We start from the raw sequence: 17,006 nt of genomic DNA, 5'->3' as shown, positions 1-17,006 counted from the left end.
CACTCACCTGTTTGGCTGCAGCGTGGTTAAGTGGGAGGAGCCGGGCAGTGTGTGGGTGGTGCAGAGTGCGTGGGCGGGAGGGAGGAATCCGACAGGGCCGGGAGCAGAGATAGTCAGAGTGGTTTTATCTCCCGAGAGAAGAGGCGGCAGCTTACAGCACTGTACACCTGTCCACTGAGAGAGAGAGGGGTGAGAGAGAGAGGGGAGGGAGGGAGGAGAGAGAGGGAGAGAGAGAGAGAATAAGTGTGAGAGAGGGAGATAAAAGAAGAGAGAGAGCAGAAAGGGATAGGCGGTAAGGAGGTGTGAGGAACAGAGAAGAGGAGGGAGGGAAGAAGAGAGGTAGAACGCAGAGAGGGAGTGGGAGGGAGCAGGTAAGAGAAACAACAGGAGAGAGACAAGTGGGAATGATGGGAGAGAGAGAGAACAGTTGCACATACTAGAACCCAATCAAGAAGCTGTTTTCATCACCAAGGTGGGTTTGTATATTGTGGCGTGTGTGTGTGTGTGTGTGTGTGTGTCAGTGCGTGTGTGTATCGCATTGTGGACCTGGAGTTGTGTGCTTAGACAGACACATGTAGAGGCTGTGTGTGGTTAGCCAGCTGTGACAACTCTACTGTGTTATTGTGACCCAGCTCTGAACCTGTCCTCTACAGAAGAACGTCCTTCAGGATCAGCACGAGAGGGAGCACGTTTGGACCAAAGAAGGATTCTACGCTGTGGTCATCTTCCTCACCATCTTCATCATCATCATCACCTGTTTGATGGTAAGCTGTTAAAAAAACCTCTCCGTATCTGTCCGTCTCTCTTTGTATCTCTTGTTTTTTTTTGCACACACACGCAAACACTCACAGACACACACTGAGAGAGGCTAAGTCAATGATTCAGCTAAGGCATGCTTAGGGGTGATGAAACCATCTAGAAAAGGTGGTAAGTGATATTGTGTTGTGTGGCTGAGAATACACTACCCCTCATTAACACACCTGCTGCTACAGCTAACTGAGGAACAGAGAACATCATCTTCTGGCACAGAACATGACCCAGGGTAACTCTGTGTAGCTCAGTGAGAAACAAGCTTTAGCATTAGCATCTGATCCATCTGTAAAGAGACAAATTGTTTGTGAATGTGTTATATATATATATATATATATGTGTGTGTGTCTTTGTAGAGATCTAAGTGACAAAGGCTAAGCTCCATGATGAGATCACCTTTGACTGGTCCAAGGCTCTCACACATGATCCCTGACAAACCCGAATGGCTGCACCTCATAGAGGGGGGCGGAGTGAGAGATCAGGGCAGGGTAATCTCTGACATCATCAGCCTCTAGAAGCCTTGGGAGAGCGTCTCCTATTGGCTGACATGCCAGTGGTTACCTCAGCCAGTTAAAACCTAAAGCACAGGGTCAAGGTCAAAGGTTACTAATTCCCATTAAATGGGGGGTGTGTCTAAATCACCAGACCTGGTTTCCTTTGTCACCAAGCCTGGTCATCTAACTAATTGACTAATTTTTCACCCACACCCTCAGTGCTGTTGTTGTACCCATTTAGTCCACTGGGGGTCTCACTTGTCCAATGTAACATCAAGGGTTCAGCCCTCCATGAAGTGCAGTTACCGTAGGTGACAGGCCCCTCTGGTCAAGGTCTCTGTCTGCATCTTGTCCCCTCTAGAAGGGTGTCCAAACAGTCGGGTCAGTATCATGACGCTGTATGAGTGTGTGCTCTGGCCTTTGCCCATCCAGGACAGTGATTTCACCAGAGGGACTGTCCTGAGGTGACAGGTGTGTGGACATCTCCATGGCTATGCCAGGCTAAGCAGATTACTAGTCCTAGGCTCCTGTTATGGGACACAGGCATATGAGGATACAGATGTAGATCTAAACTTAACCTGACTGGAGATCTAGTATGAGACCATGTACACTATTGAGACGTATTGGAACATACTTGTATATATTCTTTCTCTCTCTCTCTTTCTCTCTCTCTCTTTCTCTCTCTTTCTCTCTCTCCCTCTCTCCCTCCTCTCTCTCTCTCTATCTCTCCTCTCTCTCTCTCTCTCTCTCTCTCTCTCTCTCTCTCTCTCTCTCTCTCTCTCTCTCTCTCTCTCTCTCTCTCTCTCTCTGACCCTGTCCTCCCTACCTCTACTAATGCTCCTTATAACTTGTTTTTCTCCATTCCCCCTCCCCCACCCCTCCCTCCTGCAGGTCCTATACCACCTGAAGGAGAAGGTCGAGTACTCTGACAGGCAGTTTAAGGAGCCCCCCGCGTGCCGTGACGTCCCACCTGACCCCTGTGGCGGTCCACGGCCCCGCCCAACCTCCGACGCCCCCTCTTCCTCCCCAGCAGCATGGTGCAGGCCAATCCCGTGCCCGCACCTACGCCCACGCCTCAGCAGCCATCAGAGCCTGCCGTCCTGTGCCCTCCGCCCCCGTGCCAATCCCTGTCACCAACGGCAACGCCCCGGCATCCAATCACGAGCTCAAGCCTGCCTCTCCGCCAGCCCATTCAGGATGAAGTCAGCCGCTGGTCTGCAGGAGAGGTGAGACCCTAGCACTGACCCCTGGCGCCCCAGTGAGGAGAGAGAGCAGTGAGGAGAGAGAGAGCAGTGAGGATAGAGAGAGCAGTGAGGAGAGAGAGAGCAAGTGAGGAGAGAGAGCAAGTGAGGAGAGAGAGAGCAGTGAGGAGAGAGAGAGCAGTGAGGATAGAGAGCAGTGAGGAGAGAGAGCAGTGAGGAGAGAGAGAGCAGTGAGGAGAGAGAGAGCAGTGAGGATAGAGAGCAGTGAGGAGAGAGAGCAGTGAGGAGAGAGAGCAGTGAGGAGAGAGAGCAGTGAGGAGAGAGAGCAGTGAGGAGAGAGAGAGCAGTGAGGATAGAGAGCAGTGAGGAGAGAGAGCAGTGAGGAGAGAGAGCAGTGAGGAGAGAGAGAGCAGTGAAGAGAGAGAGCAGTGAGGACAGAGAGCAGTGAGGAGAGAGAGCAGTGAGGAGAGAGAGCAGTGAGGAGATGAGAGCAGTGAGAGAGGAGAGCAGTGAGGAGAAGGACCTCGTTAGTTTACTGACACTGGGATTGTTGTAGCAAAGCAGGTGTTTTCAGGAGGCGTACGTGTGATCTGAGGAGTAGACCTCCTACACTATGTGTGTGTGTGTTTGTGTGTGTGTCTGTGTGTGTTTGTGAGAGAGCTACTTCATCTATGGGAGGCAGAGTTGAATGGGTCCACAGGTCATGGCGGTGTTTATACTAAGTGAGGGTGGGGGAAATGGGGGGAATATATCCGGAACACTCTATCAGGAATGTGCCTATTAAAGAAAGAGCAAGCAGGAACACAATGGAGCAACATTCATTAGGGTGACAGGCTGAGGTGTATGTTCCTGATAGATACACACGGGAACTCTGCTCTTGGATATGATGGTTGGAGCGTTGTCAAGGTCTTCTGTCCCAGGGTGATAAGACATGATAACCCTGGGTGTTTCCAGGTGCGTGGAAGACAAACACGGCTAGGTACCCGGGAATCTAGACAAGATCAATGACCTGTTTTAGTATCAAAGTTTTAGGACACTTCAGTCGAAACCTAGATGAGTAGTAAAGGACCTGCTTGTGCAGTCAGTGACACTCTGTACCCCCAGGTCTGGTTCCAGACCCGCAGACACACCAGGACACAGACTGACAGGGTGGGGGCTCGGCTACGTGTCAGCTGACTTCCTGTACAGGATACCGGCTACTTCCTACGTTGCTCCCTGGCTGATTGGACCTGGGATGTGATCCAGAGAGGGCCAGGCTCCACCCACCTGCTCTGCCAGGTCCTATAGAAGGACAGGAACTCTGGCTTCGTAAATGTTCGATACATTTACACACTAGCAGAGAGCCTGAGGATCAAAACTTGACTGACTTAGTTTGTTTAGGTGGCAAGTTTTCTAGTATGGTTGAAAAGTATGCAATAAGGCTAGGAGACTAGACACTGATTTGGAATTGATGACCACAGAGGCCAGTAGGTTCTAGCCAATCAGAGCTTAGAGCATAGGAAGGAAGGTTCTGTACACAGTGATTTGAGAGACAGAAGGGTCATTCTATGACCATGTTGTTGTTGTTCTACAACCCTGGGCCAACTCTGGACATTTTACACAGCTCTCTGATTGGCCCAGAGTAAACAGAGGGAAGTTGAAGTGATGTGTACGTGCAAAAAGAGCAAAATCGAGAGAGAAAGATAATGTGATGGGGTGGGGATGAAGAGAGGTTAAAGAAAGGTGACAGATTAATGTCTTGTCTCTCTATGCAGACCTGAACTATCCCCAAGGACTCTAGCTGTGTCAAGATCAGAAACCAAGCGGATGTAGTCCTCCAGCCAGGACAGCCTCTAACCTCTCTCCCCCTGTCCTCCAGTCCTCCAGCCAGGACAGCCTCTAACCTCTCTCCCCCTGTCCTCCAGTCCTCCAGCCAGGACAGCCTCTAACCTCTCTCCCCCTGTCCTCCAGTCCTCCAGCCAGGACAGCCTCTAACCTCTCTCCCCCTGTCCTCCAGTCCTCCAGCCCCGGACAGCCTTTAACCTCTCTCCCCCTGTCCTCCAGTCCTCCAGCCCCGGACGGCCTCTAACCTTTCTCCGTATCCTCCAGGAGAGGCTCCAATGTGTCCCTGGTGTTGGACATGTCGGCCCTGGGGGCGGTGGAGCCCCTGAACTGTGGGGTGGTGACCCCAAGAGAGAGGGCCTCTCAGGAGTACCTGCTGTCGGCCGGCCGGGCGCTCACCCGGCAGCGGCTGCAAGACGTGGTGCTCCACACACAGGCGCTGCATGCCGAGTTCGCCGTGAGTCACAGCCCCTCTGTTCCCACGGCAACCACCCCAGACACAACAGCAAACCGAGCTTACGCTCAATCTCCCCCGCACCTTTTAGAACATTTGATGGCGTACTGTATACATTAATGTGCGTGTGTTTGTGGTCTCACTGTTTTTGTTGTCATTGTCTTGACGATCTTCCTGATCCAACTGTTGTGTCTGTGTTTGTCTGTGTTTGTGTTTCGTTCTGCTTGAAGGAAATTCCGATGAACTTTGTGGATCCCAAGGAACTGGATATTCCCAGCCATGGAACGAAGAACCGCTACAAAACCATACTGCCGAGTAAGTCCACTGAACCGTACCACGAGACCTCTCTTTCTAAATCTTGGTTGGGCCTTCTGATCTGCCCAAGGTCAGAGATCATTCTTTTAAGGTGCATTTATCTCCAGGGCCTGTGTTTGCTAGGCCACAGTAACACAGGCAGGAAGTGTTTAGTGCTGTAGCTCACTGGGCTGACGGCCTACAGCAGGAAGAGTTCAGCGGTCAGAGGTTAACCACAGCCCAGTGAGATGTTCCTTCCTCTGGTTACCACTGTCACAGTCTCTCTCTCTCTCTCTCTCTCTCTCTCTCTCTCTCTCTCTCTCTCTGTCTCTCTCTGTCTCTCTCTGTCTCTCTCTGTCTCTCTCTGTCTCTCTCTGTCTCTCTCTCTCTCTCTCTCTCTCTCTCTCTCTCTCTCTCTCTCTCTCTCTCTCTCTCTCTCTCTCTCTCTCTCTCTCTCTCTCTCTGTCTCTCTCTGTCTCTCTCTGTCTCTCTCTGTCTCTCTCTCTCTCTCTCTCTCTCGTTCTCTCTCGTTCTCTCTCTCTCTTCCAGTGCACAACCTGATTAGCTCCTTATGTAACACTGAGAGCTGATTGGCTGCTGGCTCGTTATCAAGATCCTGCTTGGGACAGTGCTCTTCCTGCTGCACTCAGAGTGGGACGGGGGTGAGGGGTGGCGGGGGGGGGTTCCTTCCTGCCGTCTAATGTGTGCAGTAAGGAACCCCTTGCCATGACCTGACAGAACATTAGAACACTGGAACACTGGAACACTCTGTTGGCTTTGGACCAGGCAGGGAAAGAACGGTCGGACGGTTTAGAGTAGAGGGATGGAAGGAGACAGGCAGGGAGGTGTGAGGGAGGAAGGGAAGGAGGGATGGAAGGAGACAGGCAGGGAGGTGTGAGGGAGGAAGGGAAGGAGGGATGGAAGGAGACAGGCAGGGAGGTGTGAGGGAGGAAGGGAAGGAGGGATTGAAGGAGAAAGGCAGGGAGGTGTGAGTGAGGAAGGGAAGGAGGGATGGATGAGACAGGCAGGGAGGTGTGAGGGAGGAAGGGAAGGAGGGATGGAAGGAGACAGGCAGGGAGGTGTGAGGGAGGAAGGGAAGGAGGGATGGAAGGAGACAGGCAGGGAGGTGTGAGGGTGGAAGGGAAGGTGGGATGGAGAGATGGAGGGAGGTGAGAAGGGAGCGAGGGAAGGGGACAGAGGAATGTGAATCACAGGTAGAGTCATTCAAGTGACAGTACACACCCACCCACAGCCGTACTGGTAGTCAGTGTGGACCCCACGTCACACTTGTCGAGATGAGATAGTTGTGAGAACAGAGAAGGTCTGGTTGTCACCTCAACTCATTCTTTAATAGACATTCTTGATAGCAGCAGAAAAACCAGTGTGTAACAGTGCAGATTGACTCTGCACAAGGTTAAACCCTGCAGAAACTCCCTCTCAACTGTGTTGTGTGTGTGTGTGTGTCATCTGTAGACCCCCACTCCAGGGTGATTTTGAGGACCAAGAATTCGTACAACCCACTCAGCAGCTACATCAATGCCAACTACATCAGGGTGAGTGTCAGCTCTCAGCCCTCCTCTCGTACACACACCCCACGCTGCTTCCATCATCCATGACATCTCCGCTCTGATCACTGATGTCCCCTCGCCAAACATCTCTTTACTCACATCAGGCATGCCAACTCATTATCTAACTGATTCTCAGCCTAAATTAGACAGGTGGTCGCAGTCTAGGCTAGGCGGGTTCTCTTAACTCAGTCTAGACATCTCCACTTAAATGAATCCTGTTCTCCTAATGACCACTATTTACTCTGGACAATGACACACAGTGATGGCATGATTGATGAAGTAGTTGGTTTGTTTAAACGATTGTTGGCTGTTGGATAAACAATGAACACTTTCTTATCAGATAATGGATCTGTGGAAGAATGTGGAGGAGAGGAGTGTTTATTTAGTCTCCACAGAGAGAGGATGGGAGGAGAGGTAGGTGAAGGGGAGGTGAGGAAAGTTGAGGGAAAGAGGGGAGAGGAGAGGAACTAGTGAACTTACCTCATCGAGGCTGGAGAATTTACCCCCCACAATGGACTGACTTCCTGTTACAGGAAAACACAACAACCAGATTTCTCTTTCACCCTGAGGGGAGTCTATTGACTGTGACACCACAGTGAGGCAGGCAGGGTGGGAGGACGTATTGAGTGTGACACAGGGCCAGATCAATGCCCGGGGAGTAACAGGATGTCATAGCTGCCTACATACAAATATGGAGCTGATACAGTTGCCTTAGTCACTCTGCGGTCTAGACATCCACAACATGCCCTCAGTCACACAAAACCAGGATTAGACATATTCTTTATATGGAAAAAAACTATTTTAATTTGGAATTTCAATCAAAGCCATGGGAAAAGAACTATCCACTCCAACTGTCTTGTTTTGTCAGTTGAAAACCATGACCGTGCTGTGCTCTCTCTCCTGTGGGGCTCGCCCTGCGTGACAACCTCCAGTACGTCATCCACAGTGAAACACAAGCCGCTACACTGATAACACACATCAGACAGTGAATCAGGTTGAATCAGCGCTGTGATTGGCTGTAACCCTTTCCCTTCCTCCTGGTGGTGGCAGGGTTACCTAGGAGACGAGAAGGCCTACATCGCCACGCAGGGGCCGATGATCAACACGGTCAACGATTTCTGGCAGATGGCCTGGCAGGAGGACGCACCCGTCATCGTCATGATCACCAAGCTGAAGGAGAAGAACGAGGTCAGAACACACACTTGCACACACACACACACACACACACACTTCAACACACTCACACAGACATTCGGTCTCTGTACTCTGTTCCACTGTCTTTCAAACACACACACATGTTGTTGTATGTGTCAGAAATGCGTACTGTACTGGCCCGAGAGGAGAGGGATCTACGGCAAGGTGGAGGTTCTGGTCAACAGTGTGAGCGAATGTGACCACTACACCACACGCACGCTCACGCTCAAGGTAAGCTCTCCACTCTGTATCCTTCGCTATATAACATCATCATTGTTGAGCTGACCTCATTAGTGTGTGTGTGTTTGTGTGTGTGTGTGTGTGTGTGTGTGTGTGAGAGCAGCAGGGGGGTCAGAGTCACGTGGTGAAGCACTACTGGTACACATCCTGGCCCGACCATAAGACACCCGACAGCGCCCAGCCCCTCCTTCAGCTCATGGCTGACGTGGAGCAGGACAGACAGGCCTCTGGCTCTGCTGGACCCGTCATCGTGCACTGCAGGTGGGGCCCTCACTGCACCCGCCCACCGTCCTGCACCTAGCTGCTGGGTTACATCACAGGCCTCTGGCTCCATCAAAGGGGGGGGGGGGGGGACACGGCAGTCTCTGAGACGAGCCTCGGAATTGGCTAACAGCAGTCCTTTACCCCTGTTTTGCAGTGCTGGCATTGGTCGGACAGGCTGCTTCATCGCCACGACAATAGGCTGTCGCCAGCTACAGCAGGAGGGAATGGTGGACGTGCTGGGGATTGTCTGTCAGTTACGAGGAGACAGGTGAGCAGACAGAGAGACAGGCAGGTCAGGGAGGGAGGTTAGTAGTACTACAGATATACAAGCCAGCTCTAGATGTAATAACAGGTAAACCTCCCTGAACCCAACTCTAGGTGAGTGAGAGAGAGCGAGATTCATTTACACAGAAATCTCAAATGGCTGTTAAACCATGTTAATGTCAGTACATGGAGCATTGAAACTGGAAGCATCATTAAACTGTTAATATGAGTAATGAAGGGGCTACTGAGAAGCCTTTGGGAGACTAATTAACATAGAGTGAGAACATTGGCAGTTAGTCTCTCCTAAAGGAGGAAAGAGAGAGAGCGAGAGAGAGAGAGAGAGACAGACATATTAAATTGCAGTTATGATATCTATTAATGCAACTTAAATGTATTTTTTAATATTTATGTGTATGTCTGTGTGTGTGTTTCTGTATGTCTCTGTCTGTGTTTCTGTGTGTGTGTACAGGGGGGGCATGATCCAGACAGGAGAGCAGTATGAGTTTGTCCATCACGCCTTGAGCCTCTATGAGAGCCACCTCTCTGCAGACACCGGCCAATGATTGACCAAAGGAAGTTGACACCGGATTGGCCAGCTTTACCAGGAAGTGTAAACCTTCCATGGTGGGCAGCTGGCTCCTTGGAGGCTGACTCCTGAACGAGGAAGTGAGGTGTGGATGGGCGAAGGCGTCTATCAAACACAGACAATCAGGACTGCTGTAGAGTCAGAGACAGAGGCAGGGACAGAACGTTTCTTAGAATGGAATGTATCCTTTCTTCTTCTCTACTTCCTGTTCTTATTCTTCTAATACTTCTATTTCCTGTCTCGTGAGAAGCTTGAAGTACCTTGTGAAGGACCTGCATACTTTACTGCTTGGCCAGTTAGACTGCTCTGTGTCTACTGTCTAACCACTCTCTACTTTGTCATGGAGACAATAGGGTTTACTTGGATGCTATGTGGTTGTCATGGATACTCTATGATTGTCATGGATACTCTGTGTTTGTCTATGGCGATGGTGTTATAAAGTAAGATACATGTAGAAATGTAGAAATAGCACTTTGTTTCTGTGACTTTTCTGTGAGAATTGTTTTCAACAATGATTAGTACAGAGTCACAAAGGGTAATAACGTGAACCAGACTGTTAGCTCATAGCTAGGTGGTAACACCTGTTACTGTACGTTAAGATCATTCAAAGTTCCATGCCAAAGCTTGTTTCCATTTGTACCTGCATAGTCCCACCCTAGAATGGCCTGTCATCATAGCATCATCAGTGGGTAATATCTCAGTTAGCTCTCAGCTCCAGAGGTTTCGGTGACATTGTTTTATCGACATTGACAATTCACCACTGCAGCCTACCAGCTTCAGCCACTGTGAAAGGCGTTTAGAGGATGATGGTGCAGTTATTATAAAATTCTCTGATTGTTGTGTCTGTGTTTCATCGCAGAGTCGTGTAGATATATATTATTATTTTTATACAATATTGACATGTTTTGATATGTGTGCAACCCATGATATTTGCATTAGTCTGTGGTAGAATGGAGGTTCCTCTCTGACTGTCTGAATGGTTTAAATCATCAATACATTTAAATGTTCTCGCTTAAAATAAGACATTCAGCTCACTAACGACTGTTAGTTAAACAGCTAATCCAATAGCTAGAGTCACATTGTTGTCTAAACCACAGATTATCCAAAGATAAGAACTGGACTTCATTCCATAGAATTCCAAAACTAGTTGGAAAACAAATGGCCTCTATGTCTTCCCCCTCCTCCTCCCTCCTCCCTCCCTCCTCCCTCCCTCCTCCCTCCTCCCTCCTCCCTCCCTCCTCCCTCCTCCCTCCCTCCTCCCTCCCTCCTCCCTCCCTCCTCCCTCCTCCCCCCTCCCTCCTCCCACCTCCCTCCTCCATCCTCCCACCACCCTTCCCTCCTCCATCCCTGTTTTACAACAACAAACATGCACTCATTTCCTTATCTCTCTAAGTAGTCCCACTTTTTCTGAAATTCTTAATCTCTTCAGTTCCCACCTTCACTATCATGTGTTCACGCCTTGATTCATTCTAATAATTACACAATTAATATATTAATAATATTAATATCCACTCACAACATTAGACTTCAAAGTTATCTTAAATCCTCATGCATTCACAAATCTTATTCTAAATGTGTTCAGCCAGCCCTATTCCTCTAGACTGTTTGCAAGTCTCCTCGAAGGGCATTTAGTACTGAAGGTTCCTGTGTCTAAATGCTTGTCTTCATAATCATGTGTGTATACATTTATATACACAGTATGTATTAGTTGAGGAAAATGTACTCGTTAAAGTGCTATTAACTTTTATGTGGACAGGCTTACTGTATCTTCAAACCACATAAGAATCTAGCTGCTAAAACTGCAAGTGTTTGGGTCTCTAGATTAGGTGGAAGGGGAAGAGGAGGAGGAGGTGGAGGTGGAGGTGGAGGAGGAGGAGGAGGAGGAGGAGGAGGAGGAGGAGGAGGAGGAGGAGGAGGAGGAGGAGGAGGAGGAGGAGGAGGAGGAGGAGGAGGAGGACAAAGAGAGCCGTGATTGTTGTCTGACATCAAGGAACATTTAGGTCACCTGTTTTTGTATGTACTGATGATTTTTTATTATTATTTGTGATACAAAAGGGTTTTTGGAATAAAGTATATTTGTCTACTTATTATTATTACTTACAAGTAGTTAGCAGGTAAAATGCACAATATGTCAGAACTGGTTGGTGTTTGTTTCTACTCATGAACGTTTGTGCATAGTGGTGACTGTAGGTACTAGAGAACTGTATCCACTGTGTGGCAGCTGCAGGCCTTCAGACCTGGGACAAATAGTATTAGAGATCATTTGAGAAATGTTAGGTGCTCGCTTGAGTCTGCCTGGAATGTACAATAGGTGGGAGGTATCAATTTTTAGGACTACACCAGTCAAGATCAGTCAATGACAGATAATGTATTTGAAAAAACTACAATTTGACCCAGGTTTGAATGCCATACTAGCCAGTATATTCCAGTCCTTTCCTATGTATTACTAACCAACATGAATGTTGTGATCGGTTCACTGTCCAGCATAACCACTATCTAATTATATACTCTACCTATCACTATAACCTGTACATAGGACTATATGTATGTCTGGATGTAGTTGAGTGGGGAGTCAACTTGCGACGAGCTGACTTCTAGGTCAGCATCACCTAAAAGAAGGTTTTGTAGCTCCGACAGTACTTATAGAACTGTGATGGGTTCGAGGAAAAACCTGAACTTTGCTCTTGAACCTGTGTATGATGAAGAGACAGAATAAGTACAATAGGAAATGTTTGAATGCTCGACTATCTGTGGGGCTTGTTTTGAGCAGTTGTTGACAGTCTACATTAGCTACAGTAACCAGACTGAGGTTGGGTTCTGTTGAGATTCTGTTCACTTTGCTGGTTCTGACCTAGTTCAGATTCTGTTGAAAGAGATTCTTCCTTGTGTTGTGAAGATCTGTGCTACCTTAAACAGACAGAAAATCAGTCTGGTCAAACCTACTCTGCTATTTACTGTGCTGCTCTGTACTGTAATATATTATACTGTACTGTACCTTACTGAACTGAACTAAACTGTACACTCTACCTGTATCACTCTGACTGTATAGTCCCTACTGCCAATAAAGACTAAACTGTTTTAAACTACTCCTGATATTGTTCATAGTATTTTGTTCTTGGTACAAGGTTATTTGAATATTAACACTTGGAAAACAGTAATTGAAAGTTCAGAAACGTTTTTTTCTTGTAAGCAGTGGCCAGGAAGGGGAAACAGCTGGTTTTCTGTGGTAAGAGTTCTAGATGAAGACACAGTCACCAAATCCTACAGTAGCACACCAGAATAACACTTACATTTACATTTAGTAGACGCTCTTATCCGAGCGACTTACAGTAAGTACAGGGACATTCTCCCTGAGGCAAGTAGGGTGAACTGCCTTGCCCAAGGACACAACGTCATTGGCATGGCCGGGAATCAAACCGGCAACCTTCTGATTAATAGCCCGACTCCCTAACTGCTCAGCCATCTGACCCCCCTGATAACCTTCTGGTTCTCTTACTTTCTTCTTCCCTAGAACAGCTAGACCACAATGAATAAAGACTTAGTAGAAAACACTTGCAATGTTTAAAATAAACAGTCATACAATTAATATAAGCCTACTATACTAAATAACAGAGAAATTCTCTCACACACAGTAATGGGCATACTGTACATTCGGTGTACATTCACCAATATGTAATCACAAGCCATGGTTCACTTGTACAGCATAGTCTTCGACCAATTATTATAAATATAAATATAATTCCCACATGGGGGATGGGGGGTATGGAAAGGGCAGGAAGGAAAAAGGTGTGTACAGCCCTGAAAGTTGTTCAAACCACAGAACAAAGCCTTTTCATGCACTCCTACTTGGCGAAAGTTAAAGAACCACGCAACTGCTCCTTTTAGAAGAGACTTTTCAGACAATAACCGATCAAACTTTTAGCACAATCAATCCTTCTATTTCATACAAGGGAGGTATACTCAGTATATTATACCGTATTCGGACACAATAGTTGACATTGTTATTGTTCTGTTGCCTTTTGAAGGGTCCAGGTCCCTGCTTGAGGAGTGAGTCACAGCAATGTAGAGCTGATTAAGGATATCCTGTAGGGACTCAAGTATCTGAGTGTGTCTCTGATGGCTGCCAGCAACCGTTAGACACCAGTACAGTTCATCTACAGGAGTTACAACTGCGGGATACAGCTGAATTCTGCTTCTCTGGACCTTTAAACCGTTTAATCGGTGCTGCAACCGATGGATGTATAGATGAACGTAACTGACTAAATGAGGACATATCATTTCTAAAGGATTATATCGTTGGGACTATGGTTTTTAATGAGCCTTTGGATGCATTGCATATTTTGAGCGTCAAGGATATACAAGAAGAATCACAATGCTGAAGTGTAAAAGTGTTTTTCTGTCTCTCTGTGTGTTCTCAGGGATACTTATGGTGAGGCATAATGTTTTTAAAAGTTCTTCTTTACATTACTTCGAGTGCTTCGAAACAAAACTCCCATTTAACTAGTATACGGTATAGTCAGAATTTCATCGGTGAGGTTTCTATAAGCATGTACAGTTTATTTAACATCCTTTCACCACACATTTCACTATTTCTATTTCTTTGTTTACCAATATGAACATTGTTTGACCTTTTAACACTGAGCATAGCCGTTCTCAATAGCACCTCGATGTCTGTTATATAACCACCGCATACCTATGTCTGTACTTCCCGGATTGTACAGTTCTACACAATGTCGAGTTGGCTGACTTGTTTTACACCCTGGTTTTACATCATGTCACTGTGTCTGTTCTTTGCTAATTGTCAATTTTGACACTCTCTATCTCCTATCTCCCACAGAAGGTGACAGCTGTGGAGCAGACATGTAGCGTTGTAGCAGCAGAGTCCACCAGCGCTAGTATGGACTCGATCTCCCTCAGACTGTCCACACCAGGGCAGCACTGTGCCTTCTCTGTGTCCTCAGTGGACAGCATCTCAGAGACCATAGACTGTGTCCCCTCTGTGGAGCAGGACCACGGGGCCACGTTCGACTGCCTGGTTGGGAACCTGGAGCCGGGGACCTCCTACACCCTGGAGGTGGCTTCCAAGACAGACGCGGAGAGAGCCAACGTCACCCTGCACACCAGTAAGTCACGGCTCTGGGGACGTGTTGACAGGGTGCGCTACTGTGGCATGAGTATATTGTTGTTGAACACAGTCACAGTACTATGGGGAAGATAAACTTCACCGTTGTTCTGGAACAAACACAAAAATGAGAATATTAGACGGGACATAGATTTACAGTTGGTAAAACGGCTTGCTGCTACAGAGGCCAGGATGCTATAGAGGCCAGGCTGCTGTAGAGGCCAGGCTGCTGTAGAGGTCAGGCTTCTGCAGAGGTCAGGCTGCTGTAGAGGCCAGGCTGCTGTAGAGGCCAGGCTGCTATAGAGGCCAGGCTGCTGTAGAGGCCAGAATGCTGCAGAGGCCAGGCTGCTGTAGAGGCCAGAATGCTGCAGAGGCCAGGCTGCTGTAGAGGCCAGAATGCTGCAGAGGCCAGGCTGCTGCAGAGGCCAGGCTGCTGCAGAGGCCAGAATGCTGTAGAGGCCAGAATGCTGTAGAGGCCAGAATGCTGTAGAGGCCAGAATGCTGTAGAGGCCAATCTGCAGCCGAGGCCAGGCTGCATGTCACTCTTGGCAGCCTTGTCCCTCCAATGATGAGTCCTCATCATGATAATGATGAGGACTCAGTCACACAGTCACATAAGCCGTCATTTTTCACCACAGAAACCAGATCTGTCTCTTTTATTGATCAGTTGTAATGTATCTGGATGCCTGATGATATGATACCACTCTCCACAATGTTTTTGTTCTGTGAAGGTGTGAGCCCTTTGTGGTTGTTTCATGCTGCTTTCCTTTGGCCCCACTGATAAGCCACAGGAAGTGTGGGCGTGCTGAACAGGAGTGATGGAGCAGTAGAAGAATGTCTGTGTGTATGTGTGTGTGTGTGTGTCCTGGCACGGGTCCAGAACAGAAGTCTGACCTTAAGTGTGTATTTCCAGACTGGCTAGTGCTCTCAGCAGCCATTTCCTGACTCCATTGTTCCTTTGTTCTTGTGGATGCGGTGGGCAGTGCGTGGGGGTGAGGGACACACACATCATTATGTTCTCAGGGATGGGAGGAGCCCACAGCCCTGCCTCTGACCTTCTCACAACACAAACCCTGTGTGTGTGTGTGTGTGTGTGTGTGTGTGTGTGTCCATGCGATACTGACCACCCTATCTTTCTAGGCTCACTGCCCAACATCTATTGACCTTTGTGATATCACTTTATATTGAGAGCTATTTTTGAAAGAACGATCATTAATTTTCAACCAGACAATCGGCCACTCTGAATGAGGTCGTAGTGCGAGTAAAAAATAAACTCCTTTCATACTGACATTGGAGCTAGATCTGATAGATTCAGGATTTCAGAGGTCAAGTACTTGACCTGACATATCAGTAGAGGATCCAAATAGTAGACTTATGGGGGCTCTACAGTGATGCAGGAGAAAAGGATGGGTTCAGCCCAGAGGGAAGCCAGCGAGAGTAGACGTACCTCAATTTCCCCATCCTTCTCCAACACCCTTAAACACACACAAAGAACATTACGTACACAAACATACCACATCCACGTACAAAAACACTTCACACACACCCTCTCCGCTTCGCCTTTCTGAAAGGTCCTTGTCTTCCTTGTCTGCTTTCCCACAATGCACTCTCAGCGCACAGGCCCGGGTCTGACCAGCACCGAGAACACTAAACAGCCTCAATACAATCTTATCTCCTTCCGCCATCTCTGACCTCCAACATAAAACACAAACCTCTCTCTCTCTCTCTCTCTCTCTCTCTCTCTCTCTCTCTCTCTCTCTCTCTCTTTCTCTCACTGTCTCTCTCTCTCTCTCTCTCTCTCTCTCTCTCACACACACACACACACACACACACACTTAGAGACACCCTACAGAGTTTCTCAGGGTACTTGTAAACCTCCCGCCCTCCACCACTCTACATCTCTCCTGTCTCCACCCGGGCTGACCATGGTGTACTCCTCTTAGACCCACTGTTGTCTGGATATAGTCATTCACAAACTCATTTGTTGATAAGATTACAAATGTGTGAATTGGTAATATGATTGAGGTACTGTAGATGTGTGTATCTTTTCAAGTTCAAGTTCAAGTCTTTTATTGTCAGATGCACAGAACAAGTCAGACTGGGCACTGAAATTCCTAGGACAAGACAACGCAAAGCAACCTGGCATAACATAACATATAAGTACTAAGAACATAGATTACATCTATAATAAGTAAAAAATATAGTAAACCTCCTAATATACAAATAATATACAATATTCAATACAGTATACTAAACCTCTAAATACACATAATACACATAATAACCTATACTAACCTTATAAACCTATACTAATATATCTAATATGTAGTAGAGCCATCAATATGGTTGGAGATGTTCCTCAACCTGTCCTGTCTGCCTCCCAGGTCCTGCAGCGGTCAGCGGCCTACACGTGTCTCAGTCCTCCAGTAGCCTGGGAGTTTCCTGGCAGGCTGGCCCGGGGAGGACAGAGCGTTTCAGGCTGCGGCTGACTGATGAGTCCGGGGTGGTCCGGAACCTGACCCTGGGGAGCACCGCCACGGAACACACCCTCAACGGACTGACACCAGGTCACCGCTACAATGTTACTATGACAACAGAGTCAGCAGGACACCAGAACAGCAGCTGGATATTGGCACAGACAGGTAACATCTTAAACACACACATACACACACATACACACACACTGTATCAAT

General features: G+C 47.8%; 2 protein-coding genes across 2 annotated transcripts in view; both read left to right on the top strand.

Moving 5' to 3' along the window:
• The first annotated feature begins 339 nt into the window (after positions 1-339).
• ptprr (protein tyrosine phosphatase receptor type R) lies at positions 340-10,373 on the top strand. Its single transcript, XM_062483437.1, has 11 exons — positions 340-476; positions 657-764; positions 2,196-2,530; positions 4,595-4,784; positions 5,012-5,096; positions 6,549-6,628; positions 7,694-7,831; positions 7,958-8,068; positions 8,181-8,338; positions 8,496-8,609; positions 9,075-10,373. Exons 2-11 carry the CDS (start codon positions 762-764, stop codon positions 9,166-9,168), a joined length of 1,308 nt encoding a protein of 435 aa, XP_062339421.1. The 5' UTR covers positions 340-476; positions 657-761; the 3' UTR covers positions 9,169-10,373.
• A 2,649-nt stretch (positions 10,374-13,022) lies between these two features.
• Positions 13,023-17,006, top strand: part of ptprb (protein tyrosine phosphatase receptor type b) — a 30,104-nt gene continuing 26,120 nt past the window's right edge. The window contains exons 1-3 of the mRNA XM_062483436.1: positions 13,023-13,620; positions 14,029-14,314; positions 16,698-16,955. Coding sequence (XP_062339420.1) covers positions 13,564-13,620; positions 14,029-14,314; positions 16,698-16,955 — 601 coding nt within the window. The 5' untranslated portion in view covers positions 13,023-13,563. The remainder of the gene's footprint in view (positions 13,621-14,028; positions 14,315-16,697; positions 16,956-17,006) is intronic.

This window comes from Osmerus eperlanus, chromosome 17, assembly GCF_963692335.1.
Source record: "Osmerus eperlanus chromosome 17, fOsmEpe2.1, whole genome shotgun sequence".
Taxonomy (NCBI): domain Eukaryota; kingdom Metazoa; phylum Chordata; class Actinopteri; order Osmeriformes; family Osmeridae; genus Osmerus; species Osmerus eperlanus.
Note: the sequence above shows the minus strand (reverse complement) of the source record. Positions and strands in the feature narration are given on the sequence as shown.